This window comes from Bufo gargarizans, chromosome 6 (assembly GCF_014858855.1).
Source record: "Bufo gargarizans isolate SCDJY-AF-19 chromosome 6, ASM1485885v1, whole genome shotgun sequence".
NCBI lineage: Eukaryota > Metazoa > Chordata > Amphibia > Anura > Bufonidae > Bufo > Bufo gargarizans.
In genome coordinates this window covers 62,825,519-62,845,336 of record NC_058085.1, presented here as the reverse complement: position 1 = coordinate 62,845,336, position 19,818 = coordinate 62,825,519, and the positions used below count along the sequence as shown (strand labels likewise).

The following is a 19,818-nucleotide window of genomic DNA, read 5'->3' as shown; positions in this document are numbered from 1 at the left end:
TCACACCTGCGTTAGGTGCGGATCCATCTGGCATCTGCACAGACGGATCCGCACCTATAATACAAACGCTTGTATCCGTTCTGAACGGATCCGTTTGCATTACCACGGAAAAAAAAAAAAAAAAGATAATGCAAACGGATCCGTTTTGACTTACACTAAAAGTCAATGGGAGGCAGATCCGTTTTCAATTGCACCATATTGTGTCAGTGAAAACGGATCCGTCCCCATTGACTTACATTGTAAGTCAGGACGGATCCGTTTGGCTCTGCATCGCCAGGCGGACACCAAAATGAATCTGCACAGACGGATCCGCACCTATAATGCAAATGCTTGTATCTGTTCAGAACGGATCCGTTTGTCTGCAAGCAGCGTTTTGATGTCCGCCTCCAGAGCGGAATGGAGGCTGAACGGAGGCAAACTGATGCATTCTGAACGGATCCTTATCCATTCAGAATGCATTGGGGCCGAACTGATCCGTTTTGCACTGTTTGTGAGAGCCCTGAAACAGATCTCACAAGCAGACCCAGAAACGCCAGTTTCTCCGTGAACGGATACAAGCGTTTGCATTATAGGTGCGGATCCGTCTGTGCAGACACCAGATGGATCCGCTCCGAACGCAAGTGTGAAAGTAGCCTAACTCTGCTATATTTCTGTAGCCTGCAACCTCCAACTGCCCAGTTGGGCTGAAACTACTACACCCAACATGTTTTGGCAGTAATAGTAAATGGATATTGGTGCAATTCTGAGCTATTAGTCTATATAATACATATGTAGCCTACATATGTATTATTTAGACTAATAGCTCAGAATTGCACCAATATCCATTTACTATTACTGCCAAAACATGTTGGGTGTAGTAGTTTCAGCCCAACTGGGCAGTTGGAGGTTGCAGGCTACAGAAATGTAGGAGCGCTAGTTATAAAGCCAGCCCCTGCCAGCCCCCAGCAGAGCCTACTCTGAACTCACTCACTTTTTTCTAATCTTATCTTATCTTAACTTCAGGACCGGCATCGGCTTCTTCGCGCTCTCCAGAAAGCGCCTTCTCCCTGCTGTGTCTCGGCGTCATGTCTGATGCGGCCGCACAGGGAGGAGAATCAGGGGGTGGAGACTCAAGGAGGGTAGGGCTGGCCTGGCACTGACTATGCAGCGCAGAAACATAACACTGGGCGGCGGGCCCCGGGTCGGCTGCCTGGGTTAAACAGGCAGGCACAGCACTACTGCAGGGCGGGGCCAGGGTGAGGGGTCCACAGGCGGCCGGGCCCCCTGGAGTGCCGGGCCCGGTCGCAACTGCGACCCCTGCGACCCCTGTATGTACGCCCCTGGCGTGACATCACAACTTACCCACTCCCCCGCCCTGCACAATGACCTCTGCACATACCCTCCCCGAGAAATCAATAAGGTCAGCGGCAGTCTATTGTGTCTATGACCCACCCATGTTGCTGCTGTAAAACATATCTATAAATATATGTTGTAACATATTACTAGTCTTAGTGGCCAGCGTGAAAATTGCAGGATTTTAGCCATAGAGAGTGATATAGAAATGTTTTTAAAAAAAACACCCAAAAAATTAATATATATTTTAACATAAAAACTTGAATTAAATAATAGGTAATTTTTTAATGACACATTCCCTATATGTAATACCATCTTAGTCTACTTTCACACTGGCGTTTTGGCTCAGGGCTCTCACAAGCGGTCCAAAACGGATCAGTTTGCATTCTAATGCATTCTGAATGGAAAAGGATCCGCTCAGAATGCCTCAGTTTGCCTCCGTTCAGTCTCCATTCCGCTTTGGAGACGGACACCAAAACACTGCTTGCAGCGTTTTGGTGTCCGTCTGATGAAACTGAGCCAAACGGATCCGTCCTGGCACACAATGTAAGTCAATGGAGAACGGATCCGTTTTCACTGACACAATCTGGCACAATAGGAAACGGATCCGTCCTCCATTGACTTTCAATGGTGTTCAAGACGGATCCGTCTTGGCTATGTTACAGATAATACAAACGGATCCGCTCTGAACGGATGCAGACGGTTGTATTATCCATGTCCATGACTGATCCGCACAAAACGCGAGTGTGAAAGTAGCTTTACTATGTCATATGTTTAGAATGTAGAAAATGGAACAGTTTTGCTCCGTTGGGGTGCAGTGGACTGCGACTGAATATCCATTCCGTTCATCTGAATGGGGCCGTGTTGGTGGCAAGCACCTGGATTTCGGCAAGACCCATTCAGGTGAATAGAACTGATTTTCAGTCGCAGAAAATTTCTGTAAGAAAATTTGCCGCACTTGAAGACATCTTTAGGATCATTTACCCATTGAAGCCTCTTTAGTAACTAGACATGAAACCTGTACTGCATTTGTAATTTCCCATCCACAATCTGCACACCGCTACATCAATGCTCAGCATCCTGCAGCAGCAGGCGGGATGATAGCAGTCTGACAATTAACAACATGTGTTAATGAGAGCTTAATCACGAACATAATGAGGAATGTCTGGCTTTTTCACCCTCCTAGGAACATTGTAACCTGCCTTTTCTTTCCATCCTGCTAATGTTTCCCTCTGTCTCCTTCATTTAGGCTTTCTGCGGTATGTCTATATCTGTTTTGTACCTATGTTGATCCAATGTGCATTCTGTTCTGTGTATCCTATTGACCCCCACTGCTCCAAATAAACCACCTATTTTTAGTTCAGATATGAACAATGTTTGCCTTTATTCATCATTATCTATGAAGCAAAAGCAACAGGAATATGTAAGTCAGATCTATATAGAGGATTGCTGAAAGGGGGCAAATGTTACTGTTCGGGGATATCATAACCTGGGTAATGTATGATATATTGGTATAATATGTAATCTACTTCCTGAACACCCCTTGGCACTATCTGGGCACTGTACACACTAGTTATCTGAGCACTGTATGGAGCTATCTGGGCAATGAGTGCATTATTTATCTCGCAACTGTATAGCACTCTCAGAGCAGTGAAAGTACTAGTTATCTGGGCAGTGAAAGTACTAGTTATCTGGGCAGTGAAAGTACTAGTTATCTGGGCAGTGAAAGTACTAGTTATCTGGGCAGTGAAAGTACTAGTTATCTGGGCAGTGAAAGTACTATTTATCTGGGCAGTGAAAGTACTAATCTGGGCAGTAAAAGTACTACTTATCTGGGCAGTGAAAGTACTACTTATCTGGGCAGTGAAAGTACTATTTACCTGGGCACTGTATGAAACTATCTAGACAATGAGTGCATTATTATAAGTGTATGATGCTATGTGGACAATGTACAGGGAGTGCAGAATTATTAGGCAAGTTGTATTTTTGAGGATTAATTTTATTATTGAACAACAACCATGTTCTCAATGAACCCAAAAAACTCATTAATATCAAAGCTGAATATTTTTGGAAGTAGTTTTTAGTTTGTTTTTAGTTTCAGCTATTTTAGGGGGATATCTGTGTGTGCGGGTGACTATTACTGTGCATAATTATTAGGCAACTTAACAAAAAACAAATATATACCCATTTCAATTATTTATTTTTACCAGTGAAACCAATATAACATCTCAACATTCACAAATATACATTTCTGACATTCAAAAACAAAACAAAAACAAATCAGTGACCAATATAGCCACCTTTCTTTGCAAGGACACTCAAAAGCCTGCCATCCATGGATTCTGTCAGTGTTTTGATCTGTTCACCATCAACATTGCGTGCAGCAGCAACCACAGCCTCCCAGACACTGTTCAGAGAGGTGTACTGTTTTCCCTCCTTGTAAATCTCACATTTGATGATGGACCACAGGTTCTCAATGGGGTTCAGATCAGGTGAACAAGGAAGCCATGTCATTAGATTTTCTTCTTTTATACCCTTTCTTGCCAGCCACGCTGTGGAGTACTTGGACGCGTGTGATGGAGCATTGTCCTGCATGAAAATCATGTTTTTCTTGAAGGATGCAGACTTCTTCCTGTACCACTGCTTGAAGAAGGTGTCTTCCAGAAACTGGCAGTAGGACTGGGAGTTGAGCTTGACTCCATCCTCAACCCGAAAAGGCCCCACAAGCTCATCTTTGATGATACCAGCCCAAACCAGTACTCCACCTCCACCTTGCTGGCGTCTGAGTCGGACTGGAGCTCTCTGCCCTTTACCAATCCAGCCATCTGGCCCATCCATCTGGTCCATCAAGACTCACTCTCATTTCATCAGTCCATAAAACCTTAGAAAAATCAGTCTTGAGATATTTCTTGGCCCAGTCTTGACGTTTCAGCTTGTGTGTCTTGTTCAGTGGTGGTCGTCTTTCAGCCTTTCTTACCTTGGCCATGTCTCTGAGTATTGCACACCTTGTGCTTTTGGGCACTCCAGTGATGTTGCAGCTCTGAAATATGGCCAAACTGGTGGCAAGTGGCATCTTGGCAGCTGCACGCTTGACTTTTCTCAGTTCATGGGCAGTTATTTTGCGCCTTGGTTTTTCCACACGCTTCTTGCGACCCTGTTGACTATTTTGAATGAAACGCTTGATTGTTCGATGATCACGCTTCAGAAGCTTTGCAATTTTAAAAGTGCTGCATCCCTCTGCAAGATATCTCACTATTTTTGACTTTTCTGAGCCTGTCAAGTCCTTCTTTTGACCCATTTTGCCAAAGGAAAGGAAGTTGCCTAATAATTATGCACACCTGATATAGGGTGTTGATGTCATTAGACCACACCCCTTCTCATTACAGAGATGCACATCACCTAATATGCTTAATTGGTAGTAGGCTTTCGAGCCTATACAGCTTGGAGTAAGACAACATGCATAAAGAGGATGATGTGGTCAAAATACTCATTTGCCTAATAATTCTGCACTCCCTGTATGGACTATTTACCTTGGCACTGTATGACATTGTGGACAATGAGTACATTATTTATCTGAGCACTGAATGGCACTATCTGGCTAATGTATGAATTTTATTTATCTGGGCACTGTGTGGCGCTATCTGTACAATGTATGGACTATTTACCTGGGCACTGTATGACATTGTGGACAATGAGTACATTATTTATCTGAGCACTGAATGGCACTATCTGTATAAGGTATGTATTATTTATCTGGGCACTGTGTGGCGCTATCTGTACAATGTATGGACTATTTACCTGGGCACTGTATGTTACTCTCTGGACAATGAGGGCATTATTATGGACACTGTAAGAAGCTATATGGACAATTCATGTACTATTTACCTGGGCACTGCATGATACTGTGGACATTATTTTTTACAAGCACTGAATGGTACTATCTGGATAATGTATGTATTATTTATCTGACCATTGTACAATACTATCTGGACAATGTATGGACTATTTACCTAGGCCCTGTATGGCACTCTCTGGACATTGTATGGACTATTTACCTGGACACTCTCTGGAAAATGAGTGCATTATTTATTTGGGCATCATCTGTTACTGGATAATGGTCTATACAATACATGGCTAATGTATGGACCATTTATCTGGGCACTGTGAGGCACTATCTGGATAAAGTATGCACATTTTATTTGGACACTGACACCCTTTGGACAACATATTTACTTTTTTACCTGGCCATTCTAAGGCACTCTCTGGACAATAAGTTCATTTTCTATCTGACCGCTATATTGTACTATTTGGACAATGTATGGGATATTTACCTCAGCACTGTATGGCACTCTCTCAACAACAAATGCATGATTTATCTCCGCACTATATGGCACTGTCTGAACAATGTTTGTAATATTCACATGTGCAATGTTAAGCACTTTCTGGACCATGAGTGCATTATTTATCTGGGCACTGTATAGCACTATCTGGACTATGTATGGATTACCTAAACTATTTATGGAATATTTACCTGGACACTGTATGGTGCTATGTGGATAATGCAAGCATAGTATTATTTGAGTGTATAATACCAGTTTTCCAGCTTTGTAAAATTGATGGTCTATCCTCAGAATAAGGCCTCATACACACGACCGTGGTGTGTTTTGCGGTCCACAAATCGCGGATCCGCAAAACACGGATGGCGTCCGTGCGCGTTCCGCAATTTGCGGAAAGGACAGCCTTTAATATAAATGCCTATTCTTCCACACAGAGTGCTGTCCGCATCTTTTGCGGCCCCATTGAAGTGAATAGGTCCGCATCCGAGCCGCCAAAACGGCGGCTCGGATGTGGACCAAAACAACGGCCGTGTGCATGAGGCCATAGTATTATAATATTTTGCCCTCTTTAGATGATTAGACTGAGGCCTAGAACTTATTTTTAAAATCTTTCCATAGATTTTTTTCATTACTTCCTTTTAGCGTACTGACAGTTGTGTAGTCACTGATTTCCACGGGTGGACGTCCAGTGGCTGTACCCTTGTGGGGCATTTCAAAGTTTGACTTCTCTAACCATAAAGAGCTCTTTACTGTGTTCCCTAGTTTATTCCCATTGACCTTCAGTGAACATCTAGAGCAGGGATGGCCAACCTGCGGCACTCCAGCTGTTGCAAAACTACAACTCCCAGCATGCACAGACTGCCTAAAGGCTGGCATGGTGGGAGTTGTAGTTTTACAACAGCTGGAGAGCCGCAGGTTGGCCATTCCTGATCTAGAGTTAACATTTTTACCTCAAAAAAGCACACAAAAAAATATGTAAAATAAAATGCAAAAGTCAGCAAAACACCATAAATAAACTGTGTGTGAACCCAGCCTAAAGGCATTTTCCTAGCACTCCTATATCCACAGTTCTCGGCTACCTCCAGCAATCTCATAGTGTTGCCACCCCATTCAAACATGGGGCCCACATTCTTGATATCAGTGGAGGTCCCAGGGGTTTGCCCTCCGCTGATCAGACATCTAACCTGTGGGGCTACGGGATACATTTTGATCCTTGGAAAACACTCCATGTACTCCTATATCCATTGTGTGCTGTCGAGCATAAAACTGTACACCATATTTAAAGGAGTTGTCCCATAAAAATATTCTATGTCTTTCAAACCACCACCTGAATCTGAATACTTTTGCAATTGCATGTACTGTAATTATAAATTTAGTATAACCGCTGAGTTATTTACTACAGTGATATCTTACTACTGAAGATATTGCTGTCATTCTGGTATTGTTTGAAAGTTTGGAATGCCATCTCTAGCTGGTACCAAACCAGAGATATGTGCAGCTAAAGCAGGTGCCCCCCTCCCCTTCAGTCTGAAGGAGAATTAAAAATATTCAGAAGAAAAAATTTAAAAGTTATGACTGCTAGAGGGGTAAAGGGGGAAAATATTATTGGTCCTTAAGGCTAAAATTATGCGTTATGCGTTAAAAATGCAATAGTGTCCCCTTAATTGTGCGCCAACAATATTTACTGCAGACACACTTTAAAAATCTACAATAAAAAAGTGACATTTTTGGGAGTGTTTTTCCAATTTTAACGTGACTGTTAAGAAGTGGTCTGAAGGGCCGTATTACAGCTGAACTTCTGTTTTCCATGCATATTCTTTGCAGGTATACCTCTTTGTGATATTGAATTCAATTTACACAGTATTACTACATTATTACTGTGGTCTTGGTGGATTACTTTACATTCATCATCATTAAATTTTATCTGCCATTTACCTGCGCAGGCTGCCAGCATATCAAGGTCTTTCTGTAATATTTCAGTATTAAAGCCTTTCATACAAATCTTACAGAGCTCCAAATATCCTTTCTTCACACAGATATAGAGATAAATCAGAAAATGATGGGTGTTTGCAGCCATATTTTGTGTTGCTTCTCCAGGCTGCCTGTTTTAGAGCAGGAGAAGCTGTGCAGATTGATATATAGTTTTGTGGGTAAAGATTCAGTATAACTTGTATTTTATTCATTGAAATCCCTGCCAGTGGGTGGTCTTCTCAGTGATTGACAGCTCTGTATATAGGGAAGGCCGTCAATCACTGAGTAGGCCCGTCCACTGGACTCCTAAGCATAGAAAGAGCAGAGATCTAAACGCATAAAATACGACTTAGGGCTCATGCACACCATCGTATGCCCTCTGAGACATACGGTCCGTGAGCGGGCAATATGTCCCGGAGTGGCATACATCGTGCACACGGGAGCGCACAAAATCATAGGTTACTATGATACTGTGCGCATCGGGCCACCTGCGGGACTACTGTCCTGCACTCATATGATCATATGCAGGACAATAGTACCGCAGGCGGCCAGATGCGCACAGTATCATAGTAACCTATGATTCTGTGCGCTCCCGTTCGCACAATGTATGCCGCTTCGGGAGATATGGCCTGCTCACGGACCGTATGTCTCAGAGGGCATACGGTGGTGTGCATGAGCCCTTAGACTGAATATTTTCCCATAAAGCTATATATTAATCTGCTCAGCTCCTCTTGCTCTATAACAGGCAGCCTGCAGACAAGACACCATGTTCATCATGACAGGTTCCTTTTAAAGAAATTGGTGCAAATTGGTAAATTTTGGGTGCAATCTGGCACATCTAGTTCTTGAGAAATCCTGTGCACCTGCAGTAGCTCAACGGGGGAAATGCAGGCAGATAAATCAGGAATAAAGTACTCAGTAAGAAAATGAATGGCACTACTATCCATCTGATATAAACCTTACAAAGTGAGCAAAGGATAAACATTTTTCCCAGAGTGCTTTTTTTTGGGGACTTATTTAGAGAGCTCCCCCTAGTGGTGAATGCAGGCAGTCAGAAACCCATCCTTCCACTATATGGACTTGTGATTATTATGTGATAGACAGAATTGTAGATTAGGTTATATTAAGAAAAATACCCAGTATATAGAGTTTGAAAGGTAATAATCAACCAGGGATTGAGACCCCACTCACCTTCCTGTCACTCAAGCCAGACACAGTGTCTATATACTGCTCCTGAATCATGAAGGCAGCTAGATTGGCTGTGTAGCTAGCCAAGAATATTACTGCAAAGAAGGCCCAGACTAGCACCATGATCTTACTGGTAGTACCACGGGGATTCTGTATAGGAACTGAATTATTAAACACCAATGCCCATAGCAGCCATAAGGATTTACCGATGGTGAAACTTGGACCTCCTAAACCTGAAAAGACAACAAAAAAAATGTTATCGCTCGTTCCCTTTCAAAACCGTCCATCTCTTATCATTTTCTAACATCAGTTCCTGTCCTTTGCTGCACTGCAGAATAATTGATCTTTGTAGCTATTATTACTCACACCAGTCATGTTTCTCTTCAATGTTTTCAATTCTCAAAAAGAAATAAAACAATATAATAAAAATATATAGATCATATAAATGTTATCATTTAACATTTTATATCCAGGCTTGAAAAATTGCATGAAATTGTTGTCCGTAGGGAAGACACAGAGAGTGAGCCTTAAAGGGAACCCCGCCCACTTCCCCTGCCTATATGCAGTGCAAGCCCTAGGCGGCAAGTCCGCAACTGGTTGACGTTCCCCATCCTACTAAGGTGAACATACGAAACAGAGACAAAACCACACAAAAGAAGAGTCATACAGGAATGAGTCTGAACCAGGAGGATGATACAGTACCAAATCGAGAGTCAGAGAGTAGTCAAATAGCCAAGCCGAGATCAGAACCAGACGGTAGACACAGTGGCGTACTAAGGGGGGGAGGGCGTGGGGGGCGGCCCTCTCAGGGGGGTGCCAAAAGCAATGAGCGCTTTCATCAATACAGATCGAAGCGCTGATCGCTGGAGTGCAGGGAGCTGGGTCCTGTCACTCACCGCTCAGCTCCTTGCGCTCCTCCACTTCTTCAGGCTGGCGGCGCACAGAATGGTGAAGCAGGAAGACTTCTCCCTGCTCCACCATTCAGCCTGCAGACACAGATCGCGCTGCCAATCGGTGTGGGTTGAGCCTGCAGTCTGGAAATCTGCATAAGCTCCACCCACAAAGTGCTGCAAAAAGCGATCTGTGCCTGCAGGGAAGAGAGGACTGTGAGCTTCAGGAGCGGGACAAGGTGAGTAGTTAGTGTGTGTTTTTTTTTTACTATGGAGGGGGCACAGAGGGCTTTATTACTATGGAGGGGGCACAGACAGAGGACGTTATTACTATGGAGATGGCACAGAGGACTTTATTACTATGGAGAGGGCACAGAGGGCATTACTACTATGGAGGGGGGCACATAGGGCATTACTAATGTGAAGTGGGCACAATGGGCATTTTTACTATGGAGGGGACACAGAGCCTGAGGGCATTACTACAATGAAGGGGACACAGTGGCATTATTAACTGTGAAGGGGCACAGTGGGCATTATTACTGTGAAGAAGGCACAATGGGGATTTCTACTATGGAGGGGGCACAGAGGGCATTACTAGTGGGCATTATTACTATTAAGGGGAAACAATGGGCATTATTACTGTGAAGGGGGCACAATGGGCATTATTACTATGGGGGCACAGTGGGCATTATTACTATAAAGGGGGCACAATGGGGATTATTACTATGAAGGGGAAACAATGAGGATTATTACTATGAAGGGGGCACAATGGGGATTATTACTGTGAAGGGGGCACAATGGGAATTATTACTGTGAAGGGGACACAATGGGGATTATTACTATGAAGGGGAAACAATGAGGATTATTACTATGAAGGGGGCACAATGGGAATTATTACTGTGAAGGGGGCACAATGGGAATTATTACTGTGAAGGGGACACAATGGGGATTATTACTATGAAGGGGAAACAATGAGGATTATTACTATGAAGGGGGCACAATGGGGATTATTACTGTGAAGGGGGCACAATGGGAATTATTACTGTGAAGGGGACACAATGGGGATTATTACTATGAAGGGGAAACAATGAGGATTATTACTATGAAGGGGGCACAATGGGAATTATTACTGTGAAGGGGGCACAATGGGAATTATTACTGTGAAGGGGCACAATGGGGATTATTACTGGAAGGGGGCACAAAGAAGGTATGTGAAAGGGGTGCAGAAAGGGCATTACTACTGTGAGGGGGCACAATGTGGGCATAACTACTGTGAGAGGACACAATGTGGGCATAACTACTGTGAGGGTGCACACATCTGTACAAAACTACTGTGAAGGTTGCACAATTAAGGCAATACTACTGTGAGGTGGTACAATTTTTTTTAAAGTATTGGGGGGGATTCCAAACACCCTAGACACGCCACTGGGGAGACACAATACAAAAAAAACACTAGGCAGAGAGTGGTCAAAAGCAAGCCGAGGTCAATAATATGAGCAATCCAAATGCACAGACAGATTGGGACTGGGAGCACACACTGGGAGTCACATACTGTCACTGGTACTGGTGTATGGCTAGGAAGGGGTTTAAATAGAGCACTGAGTCCCTGGATCAGAACCTAATAGGTCATGACTCGGTGCTCCATTAGTCAGAACACTAGCACATAGGAGTAGAGCTGCTGAGCCCACTGCTAGTCTCCTCCATCACAGGCCCGCTGCAGGGAGAAACAGAGTATTGCATCCTGTTGCTAAGGATGCTGCCGCTTCACCGGGGGGCATGGCCATGTAGCACATCATGGGGCAGTGCGTCTCACCTGTGCGCCGAAGCCAGAAACCACAGCGTTGGAGCCTGTACAAGTAAATACCTCAGCAAGGTTTGCGGTCTATACAAATAAGACTGACTCTATTCAAATGAATATATGAATAATTATAGTGCTTGAAAAGGCACTATATTGTTATTCCTCATCTTATATTGGATTCTTCTCCAGTTTTCTGCAATTAATACAGCCTGAACCACTTAAAGTAAAGACTCCGTTCAAACTGTGCTTCAAATAGGGTGGCCAGACGTCCGGTTTTCAGGCTCCCTGTCCTCCGTCCGGCACAGAGCCTGGACTGACACAGGGATCTCCACCCTTTCAGTAGCTCACGCTCAGACAGCAGGATTGTGCTGTGTGAGCGTGATCTGCAGCAACTGTCTGAGGCTTCTTTCACCCGGGGCTCTGGGGAAGAATCGGGGGGAATCGTGGCACCATGCCTGCTCTTACTGGCAGGCAGCCATGCTAGGTAAGGGCAGCATGTTTCTGAACTGCCCCCCTGCAGCTCCGATCGCTGCTATTGGTCAGATTCCTTAAACATGAGCATCGCAGCTCCGGCTGCGATACGGAGCTGCAGGGGGGTGGGGGTGTCATGTGGAGGTGACCGATGCTGAACAAGTCAGCACCTGTCTCCTCCTAGGTCAGGTAGGGGACACCAGTGTTTTCGGTCCCCTGCCAGCGCTGCTATTGGCAGGAACAACTACAGTACAGACCAAAAGTTTGGACACACCTTCTCATTCAAAGAGTTTTCTTTATTTTCATGACTATGAAAATTGTAGATTCACACTGAAGGCATCAAAACTATGAATTAACACATGTGGAATTATATACATAACAAAAAAGTGTGAAACAACTGAAAATATGTCATATTCTAGGTTCTTCAAAGTAGCCACCTTTTGCTTTGATTACTGCTTTGCACACTCTTGGCATTCTCTTGATGAGCTTCAAGAGGTAGTCACCTGAAATGGTTTTCACTTCACAGGTGTGCCTTTAATAAGTGAGATTTCTTGCCTTATAAATGGGGTTGGGACCATCAGTTGCGTTGTGGAGAAGTCAGGTGAATACACAGCTGATAGTCCTACTGAATAGACTGTTAGAATTTGGATTATGGCAAGAAAAAAGCAGCTAAGTAAAGAAAAACGAGTGGCCATCATTACTTTAAGAAATGAAGGTCGGTCAGTCTGAAAAATTGGGAAAACTTTAAAAGTGTCCCCAAGTGCAGTCACAAAAACCATCAAGCGCTACAAAGAAACTGGCTCACATGCGGACCGCCCCAGGAAAGGAAGACCAAGAGTCACCTCTGCTGCGGAGGATAAGTTCATCCGAGTCACCAGCCTCAGAAATCACAGGTTAACAGCAGCTCAGATTAGAGACCAGGTCAATGCCACACAGAATTCTAGCAGCAGACACATCTCTAGAACAACTGTTAAGAGGAGACTGTGTGAATCAGGCCTTCATGGTAGAATATCTGCTAGGAAACCACTGCTAAGGACAGGCAACAAGCAGAAGAGACTTGTTTGGGCTAAAGAACACAAGGAATGGACATTAGATCAGTGGAAATCTGTGCTTTGGTCTGATGAGTCCAAATTTGAGATCTTTGGTTCCAACCACCGTGTCTTTGTGCGACGCAGAAAAGGTGAACGGATAGACTCTACATGTCTGGTTCCCACCGTGAAGCATGGAGGAGGAGGTGTGATGGTGTGGGGGTGCTTTGCTGGTGTCACTGTTGGGGATGTATTCAAAATTGAAGGCATACTGAACCAGCATGGCTACCACAGCATATTGCAGCTGCATGCTATTCCATCCGGTTTGCGTTTAGTTGGACCATCATTTATTTTTCAACAGGACAATGACCCCAAACACACCTCCAGGCTGTGTAAGGGCTATTTGACCATGAAGGAGAGTGATGGGGTGCTGCGCCAGATGACCTGGCCTCCACAGTCACCGGACCTGAACCCAATTGAGATGGTTTGGGGTGAGCTGGACCGCAGAGTGAAGGCAAAAGGGCCAACAAGTGCTAAGCATCTCTGGGAACTCCTTTAAGACTGTTAGAAGACCATTTCAGGTGACTACCTCTTGAAGCTCATCTAGAGAATGCCAAGAGTGTGCAAAGCAGTAATCAAAGCAAAAGGTGGCTACTTTGAAGAACCTAGAATATGACATATTGTCAGTTGTTTCACACTTTTTTGTTATGTATATAATTCCACATGTGTTAATTCATAGTTTTGATGCCTTCAGTGTGAATCTACAATTTTCATAATCATGAAAATAAAGAAAACTCTTTGAACGAGAAGGTGTGTCCAAACTTTTGGTCTGTACTGTATATCCTAACCATAGTGGATTATGCCACTAGGTAACCCGAAGCAGTAGAGGTGCCCAATATTGAGGCTGAGACAGTAGCAGATGCCCTGGTTAAGGTATTCTCAAGAGTAGAATAGGGAGGTGCCGCAGGAATCGATGGGCTTCTCGCCCTTTGAGCTGTTATACGGGAGGCAAATGAGGGGACCCCTCGATCTCATTAAGGAGCACTGGGAGGGGGCCACAGAGTCAGCAGGGACCCCAGTGGTACCATATGTGCTGGAGTTGAGAGACCATATGGAGGCATTGACTCAAAAGGTACGCGAGAAACTTCAGGTGGCCCAGCGGCGCCAGCGGGCATGGTATGACCGGAAAGCCCGATACCATAGTTTTCAAATTGGACAGAAGGTACTTAAACCGGTCCGGTATGACGAACTACAGGCTGCCTGGCAGGGACCATACCAGATTATTGGGAAGATATGTGACATTACTTACACTGTAACCAGTTGAGAGAACGAGGATGTGAAGCTCACATTTCACATCAACATGCTCAAGGAGTACAAAGGGAGAGAGGAAGAAGTGGCGGCCGTATGTGCCCCAGCTTCTGAGGATACGGATAACTTACTGTAACGGATCTCCTGGCACCCCGACCGGGTACCTCCGTTGATGGATGCTCCTAGTGCTTCCTGAGGGCTCCAAGCACTTAGATCGACACCATAACCACCACAGGAACAAGGAACAGGAACAGCTCTTACAAGAGCTAGGAGTTATAGCCAGGGGAGTAATCAGCGTATAACAATCCCCACACACATGATACGAGGCTCTATGTTGAATGTAAAACAGGAACTCTTTAATGGGTTATTTTTCAGCCTTTTATGCAGGTCTCCTAGCAAGGGACACTCCCCCTGGGGCCCTTGTAGAAGACTGTGACAGTTTATATATTAGCCAGTATTATAACCTTCCCAGCAATTGTACACAAAACCCCCTTCCCCCTGTCTGTAACGCAATCAACAAAATACAATGGGCATTGTCTTTGACGCAATCAACAAAATACAATTACCAAAACACAATAGGCTCTGCCTGTGATACAATTACCAAACATAATGGGGTAACTTCATCACTCATAGGCAGAAAACAAAATTTTTTCCCAAAACACAGAAAACACCTCAAAACCCCACATATCCCCATAATTTATACATCCATGGATAGCCCATGGAATTCACATTTGGCAAACTGCAAGCATGGCTTTCCTGCCCAAAACTGTTCCACAGATTTAGGCCTTCAAAGTTAGCATATGGGCCATAATCCTGAGGCAAGAGGCTGGCAAACAGGCCCCTCCAAAACTCAGTGGCGAGGTTATTTTTGCCACACATCTCCCCCTCCCAGGGAAGACTAACCAGATACCTGACCTCACGCCGGTCGGTACCTGAGTTAGTCTGGCAGTCCACCCACAACCAAATACTGGACCTGTTGAATTAGGTAGCCTGTCTCTGTCCAGTGAGTCCACCAAGGTTATGTTGGTAACTGGTACTCCCACTCTCTGTGTTGCTCCCTGGCTTAGAGTGGAGGTTGCTTTGTGGGCAGGGATCAGCGGTACTCTGCCCTGGTGCCAGCGCATCAACTAGGCTAGTCTGTGGGGAGTCAGACTCTGGACAAGAGGATAGGTGAGGCCAGAGGCCGACTTCGCTCTGCCCAGATGCCAGCTCTTCCGCTGGAATGGATTTAGGCAATCCTACCCCCAGGACCTTGTTGCGGATCGGCTGTGGAGAGGAGGGATTGCTTAAATCCTCCTCCTGGCATTCCTGTGGGGTTGGTGGGGGATCTGTACTGACTGTCCAGCATCCCTGTAGGTCTGGTGCAGAGACCGCGGTCCCCTGCACCATCGGAGTTAGGGGTGCTGTCCCCTTGTGGTTGGGGAGAGAGACCGGTTGTCTCTTCTCCCTTTACAACACACTGCTGCTGGGGAGTCAGACCGACTGTTTCGACTCTCGGTAACGCTGCCTGGTGCTGGGTAGTAGGTGCAACCATCTCCACTCCTAGTAATGCTGGTTGCTGCAGGGACCGATAATCTCCTCTCCCTGTGATCCTGTCTGCCGCTGGGGAGAGAGACCGGTTGTCATCTCTCCCTGTAAGATAAGCTGCGAATGGGGAGTCAGACCGACTGTCTGGACTCCGGGTAACGCTGGCTGTAGTTGGGGATCTGGGCCGGCTGCCCAGCATCCCTGTAGGGCCGGTGGAGAGACTTCGGCCCCATCTCTACCTCCTGTCGGGAGGTCCTTCCAGAACCAGTCGATGAAGTTCCCTACTTTGGGTGCTGGTAGGGTGGCAGGGGGTATCGCCGCCAAGTCTTCTCAGTTGTAGGGGGGCAGATCTGGCTCTGCTTGTCGGGTAGGTTGGGGATGAACGGAGCTGAGCAGGTGTTGGTAGGTCTGCTCCAGCTCCCACTCCCTCGTTACCATGTGGGTCATGTCTTTGCTCACCTCCCATCCGTCAGCATAAACATGTATGCCCATCCTGTAGTCGTAGATGTCCAAAAACCTAGACTCCTCCATGCTGCCGAGATCAATATCCTCCTCCAAGGCCTCCCATAGTAACCCAGGTCCATTATAATCCTTCCCTTCAGGTAAGTCATGCTCGCCCGTTCAGGGGGAATGTTGAATGACATGCCACCTTAGGGCCCGTTAAGTGTCCTATAGCCAAAGCTCCTTACATACCAGCCTCTGGAGCTCTGTTACCCACTCATCCAGGGGCTGCTCTCCCAAGAGACCCATCCGCATCGCCACGCGCTTCTGTAGCCGCTGCTCATAACTGGGGAGACTCTCACCTTGCCGCTGCTGGGCATTTTCCAGGGCATCATACCAGACTTCCTTTCTGTCTGCATCCCTGTAGTCCGCGGCTGCCTCCTCCTCCTCATCATGGAACGCTGTCCGAAGACTAGTTTATTCCATCCTGCTGTATCCAGGAACGCTGTACGGATACTAGCGTTGCCCTCAATTTTTTAAATCAACGTACGGTGTCTCCCAGCTGCTTCTCCTCTCACTAGGAAGCCATCCCACCGCTGTCACCAATATAACTGATCTCCTGGCACCCCGACTGGGTACCTCCGTTGATGGATGCACCTAGTGCTTTCCGAGGCCTCCAAGCACTCCGCTTGACACATAGCCAGGGGAGTACACAGCGTATAGCAATCCACTTTTTGGGGGTTTCCACTCAAGGGGTATCTCAGGGTGTGTTCAATTGCAACATGGCGCCTGTCAATTATTCCTGTGAAATCTGCCTTCCAGAAGCCATTTGGTGCTCCTTTCCTTCTGATGCCTGTGGTACGCCCATTTAGCAGTGTACAAGCACATGTGGGGTATTGCTGTAATCAGGAGAAAATGGGCAATACATTTGGGGATGTATTTCTTGTAAAAGTGAAAAATTTGGGCCTAAAATCCATTTTACTGGAAAAAAAATGTTTTTAATTTTCACAGCCAATTCCATGAATCACCTTTGAGGATAAAGTTCTCACTTCACATCTTGAAATATTCCTTGAGGGGTGTAGTTTCCAGAATGAGGTCACTTTTTTGGGGTTTCCACTCTAGGGGTAACTCAGGGTTTCTTCATATGCGACATAGCTCCCAAAAGCCAATCCTGCAAAATCTGTCCTCCAAAAGCCCTATCACGCTACTTTACGTGAGGTGCATTTTGTCCTCTTACCCCTTGAAAAAGTGAAAAATATGGGTGTAAAGCAACTTTTTCAGAAAAAAATTTTTTTTTTAATTTTCACAGCCAAGCGTTTCCTAATTCTGTGTAACGCCTAATGGGTCAAAGTGCTCACTACACACCTTTAAATATTCCTTGAGGGGTGTAGTTTCCAGAATGGGGTCACTTTTTGGGTGTTCCCACTGTAGGGCCACCTCAGGGTGTCTTCATGTGCGACATAGCTCCCAATTACCATTCCAGCTAAATCCGCTCTCCAAAAGCCATATGGTGCTCCTTCCACTCTGAAGCCTGCTCACATCGGTTTTTGAGCACACATGGGGTCTTTCTGTAAACTACAGATTTAAGGTAATAGATTTTGAGTTTTGTTTGGCTGTTAACCCTTGATGTGTTGCAGAAAAAACTGATTGAAATTTAAAGAGGACCTTTCACTAGAATAAAAAATCTACACTAACTGTACAGACATGGAGAGCGGCGCCCAGGGATCTTCCTGCACTTACTGTTATACCTGGGCGCCGCTCCGTTCTCCCGGTATAGCCTCCGGTATCTTCATATGTTAGGCTCCACCCAGGGGAACCTGCCGGTGTCTCATTCTCCCATGCTATAGCGCTGGCCAATCGCAGCGCTCAGCTCATAGCCTGAGAGAAAAAAAAGCCTCTCAGGCTATGAGCTGAGCGGCGCCCAGGTATAACAGTAAGTGCAGGGAGATCCCTGGGCGCCGCTCTCCATGTCTGTATAGTTAGTTTAGATTTTTTATTCTAGTGAAAGGGCCTCTTTAAAATCTGCTAAAAAAAGTTACATTTTGAAATTTCATTCCCATTTTCATTTAATTCTCGTGGGGAACCTAAAGGGTTAACAAAGTTTGCAAAATCAGTTTTGAATAGCTTGAGGGGTATAGTTTCTAAAACGTGGTGATTTATGGGTGTTTTCTAATATGTAAGCCCCAGAAAGTGACTTCATAACTGAACTGGTCCTGAAAAAATTGGGGTTTGGAAATATTCTTAATAATTTGGCATTTTTTTAATAAGTAAAAATGAAATTTTTTGACTCAATTTTACCACTTTCATGAAGTACAATATGTGACAAGAAAACAATCCCAGATTGGCCTGGCTAAGTAAAAGCATTTTAAAGTTATTACCACATAAAGGGACACATGTCAGATTTGCTAAAAATGGCCGGGACAGAAAGGTCCTTAAGGGGTTAATATACCGTATTTTTCACCCTATAAGACGCATATTTTTCCCTCCAAAGTGGGGGGAAAATGTCAGTGCATCTTATGGGACGGATACTAATGAGCGCTTCCATTATGAAAGCGCTCATTAGTACCGGAGGAGTGGGACGCAGTGAATGCAGTGCTTGCCTGGGCTCTGTACTCACCGCTTCCTGGTCCTCGGCCACTCACTGTGCTGTAACTGTACACAGTGTGAGGACGTCTGCGTACAGTGCGCGGCAGGAAGAAGAGAGCTGGATCTTAGGAGCGTCGACGTCCGGAGCAGGAGAGGTGAATAGATTTTTATTTTATTTGCCATGAGGCATGGGGTTATGATCTGAGGCATGGGGGTCTGATCTGAGGCATGGGGGTCTCATCTGAGGTATCTGGGTTTTATCTAAGGTCTATATGGGGGTCTTATTTATATTGAGGCTCTGATCTGAGGTCTTATTAACATTGGGGGTCCAATTGAGGCTGTGAGTTGAGGTCTGATTAACATTTGGGGTCTGATTAGTGGTCTGATCTGAGGTCTAATGATTTTTTTTTTCTTATTCTCCTCCTCTAAAACCTAAGTGCGTCTAATGGGCAGGTGTGTCTTATAGGGCTAAAAATACAGTAGGAACTTAAAAAAAAATATATAATAATCCCAAAGAAATAAATGGAAAAATTCTGCTATTAATACAGCCTAAAACGCTTAACGTAGAGACTTCATTCCAACTGCGCTTCGAAGCACTCGGTGATGAGAGGTGCGCTATGTATTTTCATTTGGATTTGTTCTCTATGTATTTCCTTCAGGAAATTTCAATCTAGCTATTCATATTAGTTCATTTATACATGGAAGGCCAAGAACATAACAAACGTATGTCTGAAAATGGCCTTATTTTGGAAATTATCAGTAGTGCATTTAGGGTCAATTCACATGGGCCAGATTAAACAGTTCCATACATCTCAATGGGGATATATAGGCAGTTAGGCCTATGGATTTCTTCAAGCCCCATTTACATGAATGGGACAATCGCGGTTATTTCTGCAACTAAGCTGCCATATGTGAATTTATCCTACTTTTTACTCCCACCC

The 19,818-nt window shown here is 45.0% G+C and overlaps 1 protein-coding gene across 1 annotated transcript in view; it reads right to left on the bottom strand.

Annotated features, from left to right (window-relative positions):
- GRIN2C (glutamate ionotropic receptor NMDA type subunit 2C) overlaps positions 1-19,818 on the bottom strand; it is an 89,901-nt gene that overhangs the window by 25,626 nt on the left and 44,457 nt on the right. Inside the window, exon 11 of the mRNA XM_044299463.1 lies at positions 8,832-9,061. Within this exon, the coding sequence (XP_044155398.1) occupies positions 8,832-9,061 (230 nt within the window). The remainder of the gene's footprint in view (positions 1-8,831; positions 9,062-19,818) is intronic.